We start from the raw sequence: 19,940 nt of genomic DNA, 5'->3' as shown, positions 1-19,940 counted from the left end.
ACTGGAAGAAGGAGCCGCGGTCGGAGGGAGCTCGCGCGTGCGCAGTGGAAGGAGCGGCGGCCGGAGGGAGCTCGCGCGTGCGCACTGGAAGGAGCCGAAGCCGGAGGGAGCTCGCGCGTGCGCACTGGAAGAAGGAGCCGAAGCCGGAGGGAGCTCGCGCGTGCGCACTGGAAGAAGGAGCCGCTCGCGCGTGCGCACTGGAAGAAGGAGCCGCGGTCGAGGGAGCTCGCGCGTGCGCACTGGAAGAAGGAGCCGCTCGCGCGTGCGCACTGGAAGAAGGAGCCGCGGCCGGAGGGAGCTCGCGCGTGCGCACTGGAAGGAGCCGCGGCCGTCGCTTGGCCCCGCCCCTTTCCGGAAGCGGAAGTGGGTCGCGGCCTGGAGTTTGGGGTGGCACGTGGAGGAGGCTTCGCGCGATGGAGGCGGCCTGCAGCCTGAGGCCCATGGCCTGCGAGCAGAACCTGCTGTCCCAGCCCGACGGCTCCGCCTCCTTCCTGCAGGGTAATCCTCAGCATTATAATAATCACCGGATTTGTTAAGCGCCTACTATGTGTCCAGCACTGTACTAAGCGCAGGGGGAGACACAGTCTCCTAAACTGTGAGCCCACTGTTGGGTGGGGACCGTCTCTAGGTGTTGCCAACTTGGACTTCCCAAGCGCTTAGTACAGTACACTGCCCTCAGTAAGCGCTCAATAAATACGAATGAATGAAGACAGCCGCCACAGAGAATAATAATAATAATGGCATTTATTAAGCGCTTACTATGTGCAAAGCACTGTTCTAAGCAATGGGGAGGTTCCAAGGTGATTAGGTTGTCCCACGGGGGGCGCACAGTCTTCATCTTTTAGACTGTGAGCCCACTGTTGGGTAGGGACTATATATGTTGCCAACTTGGACTTCCCAAGCGCTTAGTCCAGTGCTCTGCACACAGTGAGCGCTCAGTAAATACGATTGATTGGTTGATTCATCCCCATTTTACAGATGAGGGAACTGAGAGGCACAGAGAAGTGAAGTGACTCGCCCAGAGTCACGCAGCTGACAATTGGTAGAGCTGGGAAGCAGCGTGGCTCAGTGGAAAGAGCCCGGGTTTTGGAGTCAGTGGTCATGGGTTCAAGTCCCAGCTCTGCCAATTGTCAAGCTGTGTGACTTTGGGCAAGTCACTTCACTTCTCTGGGCCTCAGTTGCCTCAGCTGTAAAATGGGGATTGACTGTGAGCCCGCTGTGGGACAACCTAATCACCTTGTAACCTCCCCAGTGCTTAGAACAGTGCTTTGCACATAGTAAGCGCTTAATAAATGTCATTATTATTATAACAATAATGATGGTATTTGTTAAGCGCTTACCATGTGCGAAGCACTGAGGTAATCATGTTGTCCCACGTGGGGCTCAGTCTTAATCCCCATTTTATAGATGAGATAATTGAGGCACAGAGAAGTGAAGTGACTTGCCCAAAGTCACCCAGCTGACAAGTGGCGGAGCCGGGATTAGAACCCACGACCTCTGACTCCCAAGCCCAGGCGCTTTCCACTAAGCCACGCTTCTTCCCTGATAATGATGGCATTTGTTAAGCGCCTACTATATGCCAAGCACTGTTCTAAGCGCTGGGGAGGTTACAGGGTGATCAGGTTGTCCCACAGGGTGCTCACAGTCTTAATCCCCATTTTATAGATGAGGGAACTGAGGCCCAGAGAAGTGAAGTGACTTGGTCCGAGGTCACAGCTGACAGTTGGCGGAGCCGGGATTTGAACCCCTGACCTATGACACCAAAGCCCGGGCTCTTTCCACAGAGCCATGCTGCTTCTCGTAATCAGATTGTCCCAAGTGGGGTTTACAGCCTTCATCCCCATTTTACAGATGAGGTAACTGAGGCCCAGAGAAGTGAAGTGACTTGCCCAAAGTCACACATCTGACAAATGTCAAAGATGGGATTAGAACCCACAACCTCTGACTGACTCCCAAGCCCGGGCTCTTTCCACTAAGCCACGGTGCTTCCCCAATAATGATGGCATTTGTTAAGCGCTTACTATGTGCAAAGCACCGTTCTAAGCGCTGGGGAGGTTACAAGGAGATCAGGTTGTCCCACAGGGGGCTCACAGTCTTCATCCCCATTTTATAGATGAGATCACTGAGGCACAGAGAAGTGCAGTGACTTGATCCAGGTCACACAGCCGACATGTGGCTGGGATTAGAACCCGTGACCTCTGGCTCCCTAGCCTGTGCTCTTTCCACTGAGCCATGTTGCCACATGTCAGCTGTGTGGCTTTGGGCAAGTCACCAAACTTCTCTGGGCCTTAGTTACCGCATCTGTAAAATGGGGATGAAGACTGAGCCCCACGTGGGACACCCTGTGAACCTCGTATCTCCCCCAGCGCTTAGAACAGTGCTCGGCACATAGCGCCTAACAAATACCATCATTATTATTATAATACAGGGTAAGCAGGTTGTCCCATGTGAGGCTGACACTTTTCATACCCATTTTATAGATGAGGGAAGTGAGGCCCAGAGAATAATAATAAATAATGATGGTACTTGTTAAGCGCTTACTATGTGCCAAGCACTGTTCTGAGCCCTGGGGTAGGTACAGGGTAAGCAGGTTGTCCATTGTGGGGCTCACACTTTTCATACCCATTTTATAGATGAGGGAAGTGAGGCCCAGAGAATAATAATAAATAATGATGGTACTTGTTAGGCGCTTACTATGTGCCCAGCACTGTTCTGAGCGCTGGGGTAGATACAGGGTAATCAGGTTGTCCCATGTGGGGCTCACACTTTTCATACCCATTTTATAGATGAGGGAAGTGAGGCCCAGAGAATAATGATAAATAATGATGGTACTTGTTAAGCGCTTACTATGTGCCCAGCACTGTTCTGAGCGCTGGGGGTAGATACAGGGTAAATGGGTTGTCCCATGTGGGGCTCACACTTTTCATACTCATTTTATAGATGAGGGAAGTGAGGCCCAGAGAATAATAATAAATAGTGATGGTACTTGCTAAGCGCTTACTATGTGCCAAGCACTGTTCTGAGCGCTGGGGGTAGGTATCGGGTAAGCGGGTTGTCCCATGTGGGAATCACACTTTTCATACCCATTTTATAGATGAGGGAAGTGAGGCCCAGAGAATAATAATAAATAATGATGGTACTTGTTAAGTGCTTACTATGTGTCAAGTACTGTTCTAAGCCCTGAGATAGACGCAGGGTAACCAGGTTTGTCCTACACGGGGCTCATATTTTTAATCCCCATTTTACAGATGAGGGAACTGAGGCACAGAGAATAATAAGGTATTTATTAAGCGCTTACTGTGTGCCAAGTACTGTTCTAAGCCCTGAGATAGACGCAGGGTAATCAGGTTGTCCTACACGGGGCTCATACTTTTAATCCCCATTTTACAGATGAGGGAACTGAGGCACGGGGAATAATAAGGTATTTATTAAGTGCTTACTATGTGCCAAGTACTGTTCTAAGCCCTGAGATAGACGCAGGGTAACCAGGTTTGTCCTACACGGGGCTCATACTTTTAATCCCCATTTTACAGGTGAGGGAACTGAGGCATGGAGAATAATAAGGTATTTATTAAGCGCTTACTGTGTGCCAAGTACTGTTCTAAGCCCTGAGATAGACGCAGGGTAATCAGGTTGTCCTACACGGGGCTCATACTTTTAATCCCCATTTTACAGATGAGGGAACTGAGGCACGGAGAATAATAAGGTATTTATTAAGTGCTTACTATGTGCCAAGTACTGTTCTAAGCCCTGAGATAGATGCAGGCTAACCAGGTTTGTCCTACACGGGGCTCATACTTTTAATCCCCATTTTACAGGTGAGGGAACTGAGGCACGGAGAATAATAAGGTATTTATTAAGTGCTTACTGTGTGCCAAGTACTGTTCTAAGCCCTGAGATAGACGCAGGCTAACCAGGTTGTCCTACATGGGGCTCATACTTTTAATCCCCATTTTACAGATGAGGGAACTGAGGCACGGAGAATAATAAGGTATTTGTTAGGCGCTTACTGTGTGCCAAGGACTGTTCTAAGCCCTGAGATAGACGCAGGGTAATCAGGTTGCCCTACATGGGGCTCATACTTTTAATCCCCATTTTACAGATGAGGGGACTGAGGCACGGAGAATAATAAGGTATTTATTAAGTGCGTACTGTATGCCAAGTACTGTTCTAAGCCCTGAGATAGACGCAGGGTAATCAGGTTGCCCTACATGGGGCTCATACTTTTAATCCCCATTTTACAGATGAGGGGACTGAGGCACGGAGAATAATAAGGTATTTATTAAGTGCGTACTGTATGCCAAGTACTGTTCTAAGCCCTGAGATAGACGCAGGGTAATCAGGTTGTCCTACGTGGGGCTCATACTTTTAATCCCCATTTTACAGATGAGGGAACTGAGGCACGGAGAATAACAAGGTATTTGTTAAGCGCTTACTGTGTGCCAAGTACTGTTCTAAGCCCTGAGATAGACGCAGGGTAATCAGGTTTGTCCTACATGGGGCTCATACTTTTAATCCCCATTTTACAGATGAGGGAACTGAGGCACGGAGAATAACAAGGTATTTGTTAAGCGCTTACTGTGTGCCAAGTACTGTTCTAAGCCCTGAGATAGACGCAGGGTAATCAGGTTTGTCCTACATGGGGCTCGTACTTTTAATCCCCATTTTACAGATGAGGGAACTGAGGCATGGAGAATAATAAGGTATTTGTTAAGCGCTTACTGTGTGCCAAGGACTGTTCTAAGCCCTGAGATAGACGCAGGGTAATCAGGTTTGTCCTACACGGGGCTCGTACTTTTAATCCCCATTTTACAGGTGAGGGAACTGAGGCATGGAGAATAATAAGGTATTTATTAAGCGTTTACTGTGCGCCAAGTACTGTTCTAAGCCCTGAGATAGACGCAGGGTAATCAGGTTGTCCTACACGGGGCTCATACTTTTAATCCCCATTTTACAGATGAGGGAACTGAGGCACGGAGAATAATAAGGTATTTATTAAGTGCTTACTATGTGCCAAGTACTGTTCTAAGCCCTGAGATAGATGCAGGGTAACCAGGTTTGTCCTACACGGGGCTCATACTTTTAATCCCCATTTTACAGGTGAGGGAACTGAGGCACGGAGAATAATAAGGTATTTATTAAGTGCTTACTATGTGCCAAGTACTGTTCTAAGCCCTGAGATAGATGCAGGGTAACCAGGTTTGTCCTACACGGGGCTCATACTTTTAATCCCCATTTTACAGGTGAGGGAACTGAGGCACGGAGAATAATAAGGTATTTATTAAGTGCTTACTGTGTGCCAAGTACTGTTCTAAGCCCTGAGATAGACGCAGGCTAACCAGGTTGCCCTACATGGGGCTCATACTTTTAATCCCCATTTTACAGATGAGGGAACTGAGGCACGGAGAATAATAAGGTATTTGTTAGGCGCTTACTGTGTGCCAAGGACTGTTCTAAGCCCTGAGATAGACGCAGGGTAATCAGGTTGCCCTACATGGGGCTCATACTTTTAATCCCCATTTTACAGATGAGGGGACTGAGGCACGGAGAATAATAAGGTATTTATTAAGTGCGTACTGTATGCCAAGTACTGTTCTAAGCCCTGAGATAGACGCAGTGTAATCAGGTTTGTCCTACATGGGGCTCATACTTTTAATCCCCATTTTACAGATGAGGGAACTGGGGCACGGAGAATAATAAGGTATTTGTTAAGCGCTTACTATGTGCCAAGTACTGTTCTAAGCTCTGAGATAGACGCAGGGTAATCAGGTTTGTCCTACATGGGGCTCGTACTTTTAATCCCCATTTTACAGATGAGGGAACTGAGGCACGGAGAATAATAAGGTATTTGTTAAGCGTTTACTGTGTGCCAAGCACTGTTCTAAGCCCTGAGATAGATGCAGGGTAATCAGGTTGTCCTACATGGGGCTCATACTTTTAATCCCCATTTTACAGATGAGGGAACTGAGGCATGGAGAATAATAAGGTATTTATTAAGCGCTTACTATGTGCCAAGTACTGTTCTAGGCCTTGAGGTAGACGCAGGGTAATCAAGTTTGTCCTACATGGGGCTCGTACTTTTAATCCCCGTTTTACAGATGAGGGAACTGAGGCACGGAGAATAATAAGGTATTTATTAAGCGCGTACTATGTGCCAAGTACTGTTCTAAGCCCTGAGATAGATGCGGGGTAATCAGGTTTGTCCTAAACGGTGCTCGTACTTTTAATCCCCATTTTACAGATGAGGGAACTGAGGCACGGAGAAATTAAGTGATTTGCCCAAAGTCACACAGCTGCCAAGTGGCAGGGTCAGAATTAGAACCCACGTCCTCTGACTCCCAAGCCCGGGCTCTTTCCACTAAAGCCACACTGCGTCTCTTCACCCTGCTTAGTACAGGGTTCTAATCCTGGCTCCACCACTTGGCTTGGGTAAGTCACTCTGAGCCTCAGTTTCCCTATCTGGATAATGGGGATAAGACAGTGAGCCCCATGGGGGTCAGGGACTGTGTGCGACCCAATTTGCTTGGATCCACCCCAGCGCAAAGTACAGTGCCTGGCACACAGTAAGCGCTTAACGAATACCGTAATTATCATTATTATTATTATTATTACAGTGCTCCGCACACTGTAAGCGCTCAATAAAGACTACTGAATGAATGAATGCTAATAATAATTACTGTGGTATTTGTTAGTTGCTTATTGAGTACCATCATCAATCGTATTTATTGAGCGCTTACTGTGTGCAGAGCACTGTACTAAGCGCTTGTGCCAGGCACTGTACTAAGTGCTGGGGTGGATACAAGCAAATCAGTTTGGGCACAGCCCCTGCTCCACATGGGGCTCGCAGCGTGGCTCAGTGGAAAAGAGCATGGGCTTTTGGAGTCAGAGGTCGTGGGTTCAAGTCCCGGCTCCACCACTTGTCAGCTGTGTGACTTTGGCCAAGTCACTTCACTTCTGTGGGCCTCAGTGACCTCATCTGGAAAATGGGGATGAAGACTGTGAGCCCCCCGTGGGACAACCTGATCACCTTGTAACCTCCCCGGCGCTTAGAACAGTGCTTTGCACATAGGGAGCGCTTAATAAATGCCGTCCTTATTATTATCCCCATTTTGAGGATGAGGGAACTGAGGCGTAAAGAAGTGAAGCAAGTCCCGGCTCCGCCACTTGTCAGCTGTGTGACTTCGGGCAAGTCACTTCACTTCTCTGGGCCTCAGTTACCTCATCTGGAAAATGGGGTTTAAGACTGTGAGCCCCACGTGGGACAACCTGATCACCTTGTTACCTCCCCAGCGCTTAGAACAGTGCCTTGCACATAGGAAGCGCTTAATAAATGCCGTCATTATTATCCCCATTTTGCGGATGATGGAACTGAGGCCTAAAGAAGTGAAGCAAGCCCCGGCTCTGCCACTTGTCAGCTGTGTGACTTCGGGCAAGTCACTTCACTTCTCTGGGCTTCAGTGACCTCATCTGGAAAATGGGGATGAAGACTGTGAGCCCCCCATGGGACAACCTGATCACCTTGTAACCTCCACAGTGCTTTGCACATAGGAAGCGCTTAATAAATGCCATCCTTCTTATTATCCCCATTTTGCGGATGAGGGAACTGAGGCGTAAAGAAGTGACTTGCCCGAGGTCACACAGCAGACAAGTGGCAGAGCCGGGATTAGAACCCACGACCTTCTGACTCCTATGCCCGGGTTCAGTCCACGAACCCACTGTTCAGTACACTGTTTCTGTAACAATGAACACTGTTCAGTACACTGTTTCTGTAACAATGAACAGACACATTCCCTGCCCTCAGTGAGCTTACAGTCAAGGGCAGGGAGAAGCAGGCATCGATATAAAAAAATCCCGACTGTACATAAGTGGTTTAGGGCCGGGATGGGGGAAGAACCGAGGAAGCAAGTCAGGGAGACACAGAAGGGAGTGGGAGAAAAGGAAAGGGGCATTGGTTATTTTTATTTTTTTTTTATAATGGCATTTATTAAGCGCTTACTATGTGCAAAGCACAGTTCTAAGCGCTGGGGAGGTTACAAGGCGATCGGGTCGTCCCACAGCGGGCTCACAGTTTTAGTCTCCATTGTACAGATGAGGTCACTGAGGCCCAGAGAAGTGAAGTGACTCGCCCAAAGTCACACAGCTGACAATTGGCAGAGCTGGGATTCGAACCCATGCCCTTTGGCTCCAAAGCCCATGCTGTTTCCACTGAGCCATGCTGCTTCTCCTCCTCGTTCTGGGAAATCACGTTTATTAGGGACGCCCCCAGTTCGGGGGGAGCCCCCCCTTCTGCTCCCCAAAGCCCCCGCCCTCTGGCCCTCACCAGATTCACCTCCGCCCATCGCCACCGTCCATCCAGCTTCATCCTCATCATCATCAATCGTATTTATTGAGCGCTTACTATGTGCAGAGCACTGTACTAAGCGCTTGGGAAGTACAACTTGGCAACACATAGAGACGGTCCCTACCCAACAGCGGGCTCACAGTCTAAAAGGGCTTCCCCGCCCTCCTCCCCAAACTGCAGCTGGAGCCGGGCCCGACTTTCCTGGCTGATGTGGAACTGTCTTTTTTTTTAAAATGGTATTTGCTTTTTCTTTTTCTGCAGTGTGTTCGGCACGTACCCTGAGCTGGGCACCGTACTAAGCACTGGGGTCAACCGGTCAGGTCGGACGCTGTCCCTTTCCCGCACGGGGTTCACGTCCTTAACCGCCGTTTTACAGGTGAGGTAACCGAAGGACGGAGAAGTGATTTGCCCAAGGTCACACAGCAGACAAGCGGGATTAGAACCCAGTTCCTTCTGACGCCCGGGCTCTAACCATTAGGCTCCTTCCTCCTCTCTTATTTTCCCCACCGGACGATCCCTCCCTCTCTCCCTGACTTCTTTCATTCATTCATTCATTCATTCAGTTGTATTTATTGAGCGCTTACTGTGTGCAGAGCACTGGGCTGAGCTTGAACCCCTGACCTCTGACACCAAAGCCTGGCCTCTTTCCGCAGAGCCACGCTGCTTCTCATAATCAGGTTGTCCCAAGTGGGGCTCACAGCCTACAGAGCACCCAAAAAATACAATTGAATGAATGAATGAATGAAAGAAAATCAATTGATCATCATCATCAATCGTATTTATTGAGTGCTTACTATGTGCAGAGCACTGTAGTAAGCGCTTGGGAAGTACAAATTGGCAACATATAGAGACAGTCCCTACCCAACAGCGGGCTCACGGTCTAAAAGGGGGAGACTTCCCCCTTTTTGTACTTCCCAAGCGCTTAGTACAGTGCTCTGCACATAGCGTTCAATAAATATGATTGATTGAGACAGAGAACAAAACCAAACATACTAACAAAATAAAATAAATAGGATAGATATGTACAAGTAAAATAAATAGAGTAATAAATACGTACAACCTCTTCTCTGATCAATCAGAGAAGAGGGTGGAGGGGGAGAGCGAGGCTGCAAAGCCGGACCTGACCCTCATTCATTCATTCATTCAATCGTATTTATTGAGCGCTTACTGTGTGCAGAGCACTGTACTAAGCGCTTGGGAAGTCCAAGTCGGCAACATATAGGACGGTCCCTACCCAACAGCGGGCTCACAGTCTAGAAAGGGGAGACAGACTTCTTGGGATCCTGCTGTACCCCGAGGCCGATGTAGAAATATCTGGAGGGGATTGGCGCCTTCACCCCGAGAAACAGCGTGGCCACAGCGAAATAGCCCGGAGCTGGGAGCCAGGGGACCTGGGTTCTAATTCCACCCCCACCGCTTGCCTGCTCCGTGACCCGGGCACATCACTTGACTTCTCTGGACTTTAGTTTTCCCCTCTGGACCAGGCTAAACACTTGTTCTTCCTCTCACTTATACCGGGAGAGATTGGGTCCAATCTGATCTTGCATCAACCCCACTAGACAGGACATAGGGCAGTGCATGGCACGTAGTAAGTGCTTAACAAATGTCATTTTTTAAAAAAGCGTGCGTTTAACAAACACTCCTATTATGCATTTGTGGGTTCTAATCCTGACTCCATCACCCGCCTGCTGTGTGACCTTCGGCGGGTCACTTCGTGGCTCGGTGGAAAAAACACGGGCTTAGGAAGTCAGGTTATGGGTTCAAATCCCGGCTCCGCCGATTGTCAGCTGGGTGACTTTGGGCAAGTCACTTAGCTTCTCCGTGTCTCAGTTACCTCACCTGTAAAATGGGGATTAAGATTGTGAGCCCCACGTGGGGCAACCTGATCGCCTTGTATCCCCCCCAGCGCCTAGAACAGTGCTTTGCGCTTAACAAATACCATCATCATCATTATTATTCTTCTCTGGTCCTCAGTTACCTCATCTCTAAAATGGAGATTGAGGCTGTGAGCCCCCCGTGGGACAACTTGATTTGCTTGTATTCCCCCCCAGCGCTTAGTACAACCCCTCGCTCGGAGTAAGTGCTTAACAAATACCATTATTATTATTATATACTCCTGTTATCATGATCATCAGCAGCTCTGGGGAGCAATCAATCAGGGGTATTTATTGAGTGGTTATGGTGTACAGCAGAGCACTGTACTGATCGCTTTGGAGAGTGCATACAATATATCAGAGATGGTAGACCCATTCCCTGCCCACAGTAAGCTTCCAGTCTAGAGGAGCAGCAGGGTTGACAGGTTTTCATCATCATCAATCGTATTTATTGAGCGCTTACTGTGTGCAGAGCACTGGACTAAGCGCTTGGGAAGTACAAGTTGGCAACTTACGGAGACAGTCCCTACCCAACAGTGGGCTCACAGTCTAAAAGGGGGAGACAGAGAACAAAACCAAACAGGTTTTCATCATCATCATCATCAATCGTATTTATTGAGCGCTTACTGTGTGCAGAGCACTGGACTAAGCGCTTGGGAAGTCCAAGTTGGCAACATATAGAGACAGTCCCTACCCAGCAGTGGGCTCACAGTCTAAAAGGGGGAGACAGAGAACAAAACCAAACATACTGACAAAATAAAATAAATAGAATAGATATGTACAAGTTAAATAGAGTAACAAATATGTACAAACGTATATACAGGTGCTGTGGGGAAGGGAAGGAGGTAAGATGGGGGGGATGGAGAGGGGGATGAGGGGGAAAGGATCGCGATGGGGGAACCCAGCCCGCGGGTCCCTGCAGGAGAGGGAGATCCGGGAAGGAGAGCGTATCCACGTTGCAGCAGGGGGGATTTGGGTTGGACTCGATTTGAGGACGGCCAGTGAGCGGGAGGTGGCCGGTGAACCGTGTTCTCCCCCCACCCAGGTGACACATCGGTCCTGGCGGGCGTGTACGGGCCGGCAGACGTGAAGGCCAGCAAGGAGATCTTTAACAAGGCCACCCTGGAGGTGATACTCAAACCCAAGGTGGGGCTGCCCGGTGAGTGAGACGAACGGGGCCGGGCCTAGAGGGGAAGCCCCCCCAGCCCCCGCCAAATAGAGCAGACCCCCATGGGAACGCCTGCTGAGCGGGGGGGAGGGAGGAAATACCCCATTGAACAGGGTGGCCCATCTTTCCCTCTTGGGGATTTCAAGATTCCCGACTCCCAGAAAACCCCTTGGATGCACACAGTTCCCAGCAGGAAGGGGAGTTCCTCCCTGGGCCCGAAGCCGGGGCGTGGGGGGATGGAGGGAGGGAGGGCCTGCCGTGACCGTGTTCCTCCCACCCCAGGTGTGGCGGAGAAGAGCCAGGAGCGGCTGATCCGGACCACGTGCGATGCCGTGCTCCTGGGGACGCTGCACCCCCGCACCTCCGTCACCGTGGTTCTGCAGGTGGTCAGCGACGCCGGCTCCGTATCCTGCCCGGGCTCGTGCCCACGTTTCGGGGGGCCGCGGGGAGGGGGAGGCTGTCCGTCCGTCCCCGCCGGGCCGGTCCCGTCCCCTTAGCGCCCGGCCCAGCTGCTCTCGTGCTGTCTGAACGCCGCCTGCCTGGGGATGGTGGACGCTGGCCTGCCCCTGCGGGCCCTCTTCTGCGGGGTCACCTGCGCCCTCGGCCCCGACGGGACCCTCACCGTCGACCCCACGGCCAAGCAGGAGAAGGTGAGCGGGGGAGGCGGGGGGTGCTCCGCGGGGAGCGGGCCCGCCTTGCAGCAGGAGGGATTCGGGTTGGACTCGATGGAGGGTTCCCGATGAGTGGGAGACGGCCCGGGCCCCTCGCGCTTCCTGCCCCCCTCCCCCGGCACCCACCCGTGTCCATCTGTGTGCGTGCGTGTCCCCAGGAGGCTCGGGCCGTGCTCACCTTCGCCCTGGACAGCGTGGAGCAGGAGGTGCTGATGACCGCAACCAAGGGGCAGTTCTCAGAGGCGGAGGTAGGAAGGGAATCTCGGGCGGAGGGTTGGGGGTCTCCAGCCCCCTTGGACCACCCTCTCCCTGCCCCCCTTCTGCCCGGGCGAGAGCCGGTTAACGTGGCGGGCCAGTTCCATCCCTCGTTAGCTCGATAGCGGGCTGGTGACACCGGCTTAATGTGGCGGAACGGAGGGAGAGCGTGGGGAGGAGGGCGGGACGCTCTCCCTGCAGTGCGGGGATGAGGAGGACGCCCCGGGAGTGGGGCGGGGGGAGCCCGTCGAGGGCAGTCCCCGTCCCCGCTCCCTACACACCGAAGCATTTGGGGGGCTGCCTGGGCTCTCAGCTGCCGGACTTTGGGGGGGGGGTGGGAGAGGGGAAGGCATTGCAGGTGCTGGTGGGGAGGGGGTCCGCAGGGGAGAACCCGTTCCATCTTCCATCATCATCATCAATCGTATTTATTGAGCGCTTACTGGGTGCAGAGCACTGTACTAAGCGCTTGGGAAGTACAAGCTGGTAACAGCAGGGCCTTGGCGAGGGTGGGGGGGCCCAGAGAGCCTTTTGGGGGTGAGGAGGGGTCTGCTTTCCTCCTGTGCCCAGCTGCCGCCCCCCAACCCACAGACCCCGGGGAGGGGGGAGACCTGGCCACCCGGGGCCACCCTTGATTGGCGTTTTGAAGGACAGCCCGCGGCGGGGGGAGGTGGCCATTCTGACCCCCAGCTTCCGTATTCCGTTGCCCTGTAACCACCACTGCCACCTTCCCGAGCGTGCCGGCTTCGGTTGCCATGGCGATCCAAGTTCGGGTCTCGTCTGAGCGCCTTCGCCCGAGGGGCGGATGGGCCTGGGCTGGGGAGGAAGCGGCCGGGGGAGCGGGGCCGGGCGCTGACCCCTGCTCTCCCCCCCGCCGACCCCAGCTCCAGCGGAGCCTGGCCGCGGCCCAGGCCGCCTCCCACCTCATCTTCGGCTTCTACCGCGACTCCTTGCAGCGGCGCTACTCCAAGAGCTGAGGCCCCGGGGGGACCCCCGCCCCGCTGACGCCCACGCGGGGCAGCCGGGGGGCCGCCCCGTCCCCACCGACACCCACACGGGACCTGTGGGGGGCTCCCGCCCCCTCCCCTCTCTTGCCTGTGTAATACAGCTGCCGGCCTCCCTTTCCCATCCACCACTCTTGGAGCTTCGACTGCTTTTTTGTTGCGTTTTTTTAATGCTTTGGTTTGGCCCGTGCTGGGGTGGGAGGCGGGGGAGGCCCCTCCGACCCCTCCCGCCGGCCGGTGCCCAGCAGAGGGGACCCCCAGAAGGGAGAGGCCAATGCAGCCCCCTCAACGGGGCCGCCGCCGGTCGGCGGGCCTGCGGCCGGGCCCCGGAGCCGAAATGTGGAGTCGGTGCCTTCCGCCCCCGGTGCCAGGCTGCTGCCAGGCTGCGGCGGGGGGTCGGGGGAGACGGGCCCTCTCCCCCACCCACCTCTCTTGGCCGAGCATCCGCGAGTCCGGGCCACCGGTGGGACCCTAGGGCGGGTCTTTGGAAGACAGATAGGCCACCACCACCACCAAGGCCGCCACGTAGGTGCAGGCGCCCACCACGACGGCCAGGACGGCCAGCAGGAAGGCCCGCCGCGACGCCACGCTGGCCTGACGGAAGTCTCCTTCGGCCGATGCCTTGTTGGTCTGTCGGCGAGAAGGGGAGGCCGTGGCAGGGCCGGACCTCATGTATCCGGTCCCCTCGCCTGGCTCCGGCCCACCCCCCGGCCCGGCCCTCACCTTCTGAGAGGAGTAGAAGGCGGCGATGCCCAGGGGCCAGAAGCAGCAGAGCATGGAGAAGACGGCCAGGCCCAAGTAGTCCTGGGGCAGCAGCGCCGAAGGGTCCCCGTCCCAGTCGGAGTCGCCGTCGCTGGAGGAGCCATCCTGTGCCAGAGGGGGGGATCCAACCCTATCCTCGGCTCGGCTGTCCCGCCCCGGCATCCCCTCCCGCCAGCCCGGCCCCGCGGGGAGACCCACCTCCGGGACGGAGACTCCGGGTTGCACCAGCTTGGAGCTGACGGTGTGCAGGTCTACCAGGTCCGGCCTCCAGGCCCGCGGCCCGTCCCCGAAGGCCGTCTCGCTGTAGTTGGTCCCTCGCAGGGGGCTCAGGGACGGATACAGGGCAGGGGGCAGGTTGCCCGCATCCAGGGGCTGGGGTGCGCCCAGGGTGGGCGGGGGCAACAGCAGGTGCTGGAGCTCCCGGAGGCTCCCCATGGCTCCCCTTCCTCCACCTGATCAGGGAAAGGATGGGGGACTGGCCTGATGCAGGGACCCTCGCCCTCTCTGACCCTAAACCCATGCCCGGCCCCACGGGTCTCTGGCCCACCATCCCGCTTTGGCCCCAAGTTGATTGTCCCGCCAGCCACGTGTAACCCAGGGGTGCCAAGAAGGACAAGCTGGACCCGGATTTGGGATTCGCTCCCTACCCGTCTCCATCCGGGCTCCCACCCCAGACTCTCCCTTCCGGGCCGTGCTCAGTGAAGCCAGCCCAACCGCAGATGAGCCGGCTGGCACCTTGCGGGCCCAGATGCCCTTCTGAAAGGATGGACCGGGCGGGGAGAGGTGGACAGCCAAGTGAAGATGACCCAAGGCATAAGGTGGCAAGGAGGGGGACTGGGCGTGGGGGGCCTGAGCCAGGGCAGAGATCACACCAGCTTGGCTGGTTCGAGCGGAGCCAGGGTGGGAGGAGAGGACCCAAGCTTGTGGGCGAGGGCACGGTGGGCATTTAGCTAGGGAAGTAGAGGCCCCTTTGGCTCCCGGGCAGTGGGACAGGGGGATACCCACTCCGGCCTCACTCGGGCTCAGATGGACCTCCTCTGGCTCAGGGGGTGGGGAAGGGGCAGGGTGAGCGATGGGCATCCTGTTGGGGGCTGGACCCCCCTCTTCACCTCCCCCCTGCAGGGCTTCCCCGACACACACACACACACACACACACACACAAACCCCCCCGCCCCCCCTTTCTCTCCCAGGGAGCAGAGCCAGGAGTCCCCTATGCGCTAAGCACAAGCGCTTAGTACAGTGCTTTGCACACAGTAAGCGCTCAATAAATTTGATTGATTTGACACAATGAGGGTCCCCGCAGCGGGGAGGGGGCCGCCCCTCCCTCCCTCCCTCACTCACCTGGGTCCGGGGCAGCTGAGGCCGTCCCCCGCCGTTCCCTGTCCGTCTGTCTCCGTCTCCCCCCCCGTGTGTGTGTGTGTGTCTGTGTGTGTGTCTCTGTGTCTGTGTCTGTCCGGGGGTCTCCTCCAGCTCCTTCCCCGCCCCCTCGCAGCCCCCGCCCCCCGGAGCAGGAGGACGCCCCCGGGTCCTAGAGGCGGCCTCCTCCTCCGGGGGAGGGGGGTCCCCCACCCTGCGACCCACCGGGAAGGCCCGGCCTGACCTCTGACCCCGCGGGCAGCGCCAGGGGAGGGGGATCCTGCCTGCCCCCCCCCACCCCCCCAGGATGCCAATTAGCTCTATTTAAAGGTGGCACCGACCCGGGAGACGCGTTGGCGGCATCCCGTCTCCCTGGCAACCCCGGAGCGCTAATTAGGGGAGGGGGCGGCCTCGGGCTCCTCCCCACCGCCCCCAACTCTTCCCTGAGTGCCCTCCTACCTGCCGGCTCCATCATCATCATCATCATCATCATCAATCGTAGTTATTGAGCGCTTACTGTGTGCAGAGCACTGGACTAAGCGCTTGGGAAGTCCAAGTTGGCAACATCTAGAGACAGTCCCTACCCAACGGTGGGCTCACAGTCTAAATGGGGGAGACAGAGAACAAAACCAAACATACTAACAAAATAAAAGAAATAGAATAGATAGGTACAAGTAAAATAGAGTGACAAATATGTACAAACATATATACATATATACAGGTGCTGTGGGGAAGGGAAGGAGGTAAGATGGGGGGATGGAGAGGGGGAGGAGGGGGAGAGGAAGGAAGGGACTCAGTCTGGGAAGGCCTCCTGGAGGAGGTGGGGGGCTGTGCCGGGAGCCGGGGGGCTTCTCGGGTCCCCAGCTAGGCCCTGCCCCTCCCCAGATGCAGCTGCATGTTGGCAGAGTGGGCAGCGGCTCCCGGTGGTGTCCATCCAGCTGCGGGCAGGGGTGGGCACAGCTGTCCCGAGGGCTCCTCCTGGACCGTAAACTCCTTCTGGGCAAGGTTTGTGACTCTACTGCAAGCGCTTAGTACAGTACACTGCACGCAGTAAGCGCTCAATAAATACGAATGAATGGAGACAGCCGCCACAGAGAATAATAATAATAATAATGGCATTTATTAAGCACTTACTATGTGCAAAGCACTGTTCTAAGCGCTGGGGAGGTTACAAGGTGATTGGGTTGTCCCACGGGGGGCTCACAGTCTTCATCTTTTAGACTGTGAGCCCACTGTTGGGTAGGGACCGTCTCTATATGTTGCCAACTTGGACTTCCCAAGCGCTTAGTACAGTGCTCTGCACACAGTAAGCGCTCAATAAATACGATTGATTGATTGATTGATTGATTGTACTCTCCCCAGCGCTTAGTTGGGAGAAGCGGCGTGGCTCAATGGAAAGAGCCCGGGCTTTGGAGTCAGGGGTCATGGGTTCAAATCCCGGCTCCGCCAATTGCCAGCTGTGTGACTTTGGGCAAGTCACTTCTCCGGGCCTCGGTCCCTCATCTGTAGAATGGGGATGAACCCTGTGAGCACCCCCCGTGGGACATCCTGATTACCTTGTATCCCCCAGGGCTTAGAACAGTGCTCTGCACATAGTAAGCGCTCAATAAATATGATTGATTGATTGATTGCACATAGTAAGCACTTAATAAATGCCATCATTATTATTATTAGTAGTAGTAGTAGTAGTACGGTGCTCTGCACACAATAAGCGTTCGATCAAGACCATCGAATGAGTGAACGACCCTCAGTTAAGCCGCCTTTCTTTTTCTCGTACAATTGATTGATTGATTGCACATAGTAAGCACTTAATAAATGCCATCATTATTAGTAGTAGTAGTAGTATGGCGCTCTGCACACAATAAGCATTCCATCAAGACCATCAAATGAGTGAACGACCCTCAGTTAAGCCGCCTTTCTTTTCTCGTACGATTGATTGATTGATTGCACATAGTAAGCACTTAATAAATGCCATCATTATTAATAGTAGTAGTAGTACGGCGCTCTGCACACAATAAGCATTCGATCAAGACCATCGAATGAGTGAACGACCCTCAGTTAAGCCGCCTTTCTTTTTCTTGTACGATTGATTGATTGCACATAGTAAGCACTTAATAAATGCCATCATTATTATTAGTAGTAGTAGTACGGCGCTCTGCATACAATAAGCATTCGATCAAGACCATCGAATGAGTGAACGACCCTGTTAAGCCGCCTTTCTTTTTCTCGTAGGATTGATTGATTGCACATAGTAAGCACTTAATAAATGCCATCATTATTAATAGTAGTAGTAGTATGGCGCTCTGCACACGATAAGTATTCGATCAAGACCATGGAATGAGTGAAGAACCCTCAGTTAAGCCGCCTTTCTTTTTCTCTTTCATTCAGTCATTCAATCGTATTGATTGAACGTTTACAGCACAAAGCACCGTACTAAGCGCCTGGAACAGTACAATGTAACAATAAACGGACACACTCCCTGCCCACAACAAGCTTACGGTCTAGAAGGGCTGACGGACATATTAAGAGAAACAAATGACAGATGTGGACATAAGCACCGTGGGGCTGGGAAGGGGGATGGATAAAGGGAGCAAGTCGGGGCGACGCAGAAGGGAATGGGAGAAGAGGAAGGGAGGGATTAGTCAGGGAAGGCCTCCGGGAGGAGATGGGCCTTCAGTAAGGCTTTGAAGGAGGGGAGAGTCGTTGCATTGTCAGATTTCTAGACTGAGCCCGCTGTTGGGTAGGGACTGTCTCTATATGTTGCCAACTTGGACTTCCCAAGCGCTTAGTACAGTGCTCTGCACACAATAAGCGCTCAATAAATACGATTAAATGAATATGAGGAGGGAGGGTGTTCCAGGCCAGCGGCAGGATGTGGGCGAGAAGTCGGCGGCGAGATGGGACGACAGCGAAAAGGTTGGCATCACGGGAGCAAAGTGTGTGGTCTAGGTTGGAATAGGAGAGCAGTGAGGTGAGGTAGGAGGGGGCGAGGGGATGGAGGGGTTTAAATAATAATAATGATGATGGCATTTACTAAGCGCTTACTGTGTGCAAAGCACCGTTCTAAGCGCTGGGGAGGTTACAAGGTGATCAGGTTGTCCCACAGTCCCCATTTTACAGATGAGGGACCTGAGGCCCAGAGAAGTGAAGAGACTTACCCAAAGTCACACAGTTGGCAAGTGGCAGAGCCGGGATTTGAACCCATGACCTCTGACTCCAAACGCCGGGCTCTTTTCCACAGAGCCACGCTGCTTCGGTGAGGAGTCTCTGTTTGATGCAGAGGCGGGTGGGCAACCACTGGAGGGTCCTGAGGAGTGGGGAAAACAGAGACTGAAAGTTTTTGTAGAATTACGATCCCGGCAGACTGAAGTATGGACTGGAATAGGATCCAGGAGAGGAGTGAGGTTCATTCATTCCATTGTATTTATTGAGCGCTTACTGTGTGCAGAGCACTGGACTAAGCGCTTGGGAAGTACAAATGGGCAACATATAGCAGCAGACGGTCCCTACCCAACAACGGGCTCCCAGTCTAGAAGGGGGAGACAGACAACAAAACAAAACATGTGGACGGGTGTCAAGTCGTCAGAACAAATAGAATTAATGCTAAATGCACATCATTAACAAAATAAATAGAATAGTAAATATGTACAAGGAAAATAAATAGAATAATAAATCTGAACAAACATGTACAGGTGCTGTGGGGAGGGGAAGGGGGTAGGGGAGGAGGGATGGAGAGGGGGAGAGGAAAAAGTGGGCTCAGTCAGGGAAGGCCTCTTGGAGAGGTCTGGCTATGCCCACTCCACCACTTACCTGCTGGATAGTAAATATGTACGAGTAAAATAAATAGAATAATAAATCTGAACAAGCATATTATATTCAGGTGTTGTGGGAAGGGGGTAGGGCAGGGGGGATGGAGAAGGGGAGAGGAAAAAGGGGGCTCAGTCAGGGAAGGCCTCTTGGAGAGGTCTGGCTATGCCCACTCCACCACTTACCTGCTGGATAGTAAATATGTACAAGTAAAATAAATAGAATAATAAATCTGAACAAACATATTATATTCAGGTGCTGTGAGAAGGGGGTAGGGCAGGGGGGATGGAGGGGGGAGAGGAAAAAGGGGGCTCAGTCAGGGAAGGCTTCTTGGAGAGGTCTGGCTATGCCCATTCCACCACTTACCTGCTGGATAGTAAATATGTACAAGTAAAATAAATAGAATAATAAATCTGAACAAGCATATTATATTCAGGTGCTGTGGGAAGGAGAAGGGGGTAGGGCAGGGGGGATGGAGAAGGGGAGAGGAAAAAGGGGGCTCAGTCAGGGAAGGCCTCTTGGAGAGGTCTGGCTATGCCCATTCCACCACTTACCTGCTGGATAGTAAATATGTACAAGTAAAATAAATAGAATAATAAATCTGAACAAGCATATTATATTCAGGTGCTGTGGGAAGGAGAAGGGGGTAGGGCAGGGGGGATGGAGAGGGGGAGAGGAAAAAGGGGGCTCAGTCAGGGAAGGCTT

The 19,940-nt window shown here is 53.3% G+C and overlaps 2 protein-coding genes across 3 annotated transcripts; one reads left to right on the top strand and one right to left on the bottom strand.

Annotated features, from left to right (window-relative positions):
- The first annotated feature begins 324 nt into the window (after positions 1-324).
- Positions 325-13,442, top strand: EXOSC5 (exosome component 5). The gene is made up of 6 exons (XM_038767606.1): positions 325-498; positions 11,261-11,374; positions 11,666-11,787; positions 11,893-12,033; positions 12,213-12,302; positions 13,191-13,442. Exons 1-6 carry the CDS (start codon positions 414-416, stop codon positions 13,281-13,283), a joined length of 645 nt encoding a protein of 214 aa, XP_038623534.1. The 5' UTR covers positions 325-413; the 3' UTR covers positions 13,284-13,442.
- Positions 13,432-15,491, bottom strand: TMEM91 (transmembrane protein 91). 2 transcript variants are annotated; one of them, XM_038767607.1, is made up of 4 exons: positions 15,414-15,491; positions 14,271-14,524; positions 14,034-14,177; positions 13,432-13,940 (listed from the first exon to the last, which is right to left on the bottom strand). In XM_038767607.1, exons 2-4 carry the CDS (start codon positions 14,505-14,507, stop codon positions 13,782-13,784), a joined length of 540 nt encoding a protein of 179 aa, XP_038623535.1. In that variant the 5' UTR covers positions 14,508-14,524; positions 15,414-15,491; the 3' UTR covers positions 13,432-13,781. The 2 variants fall into 2 exon arrangements, with proteins under 2 accessions (XP_038623535.1, XP_038623536.1); XM_038767608.1 differs by lacking the exon at positions 15,414-15,491 and having other exon boundaries at positions 14,271-14,587.
- Between the last annotated feature and the right edge of the window lie 4,449 nt (positions 15,492-19,940).

This window comes from Tachyglossus aculeatus, chromosome 26, assembly GCF_015852505.1.
Source record: "Tachyglossus aculeatus isolate mTacAcu1 chromosome 26, mTacAcu1.pri, whole genome shotgun sequence".
Taxonomy (NCBI): Eukaryota; Metazoa; Chordata; class Mammalia; order Monotremata; family Tachyglossidae; genus Tachyglossus; species Tachyglossus aculeatus.
The sequence above is the reverse complement of the archived record's forward strand: the minus strand, read 5'-3'. Positions and strand labels throughout refer to the sequence as shown.

What these genes read in the sequence shown, in the direction of transcription:
- EXOSC5 (XM_038767606.1), top strand. Translation starts at nt 414, where the DNA reads ATGGAGGCGGCCTGCAGCCTGAGGCCCATGGCCTGCGAGCAGAACCTG. An exon ending in ACCCAAGGTGGGGCTGCCCG is followed by an intron (nt 11,375 to 11,665) that starts GTGAGTGAGACG and finishes CTCCCACCCCAG; the next exon opens with GTGTGGCGGAGAAGAGCCAG. An exon ending in GGCAGTTCTCAGAGGCGGAG is followed by an intron (nt 12,303 to 13,190) that starts GTAGGAAGGGAA and finishes CGCCGACCCCAG; the next exon opens with CTCCAGCGGAGCCTGGCCGC.
- TMEM91 (XM_038767607.1), bottom strand. Translation starts at nt 14,507, where the DNA reads ATGGGGAGCCTCCGGGAGCTCCAGCACCTGCTGTTGCCCCCGCCCACC. An exon ending in CCGGAGTCTCCGTCCCGGAG is followed by an intron (nt 14,178 to 14,270) that starts GTGGGTCTCCCC and finishes CCTCTGGCACAG; the next exon opens with GATGGCTCCTCCAGCGACGG. An exon ending in CCTTCTACTCCTCTCAGAAG is followed by an intron (nt 13,941 to 14,033) that starts GTGAGGGCCGGG and finishes TCTCGCCGACAG; the next exon opens with ACCAACAAGGCATCGGCCGA.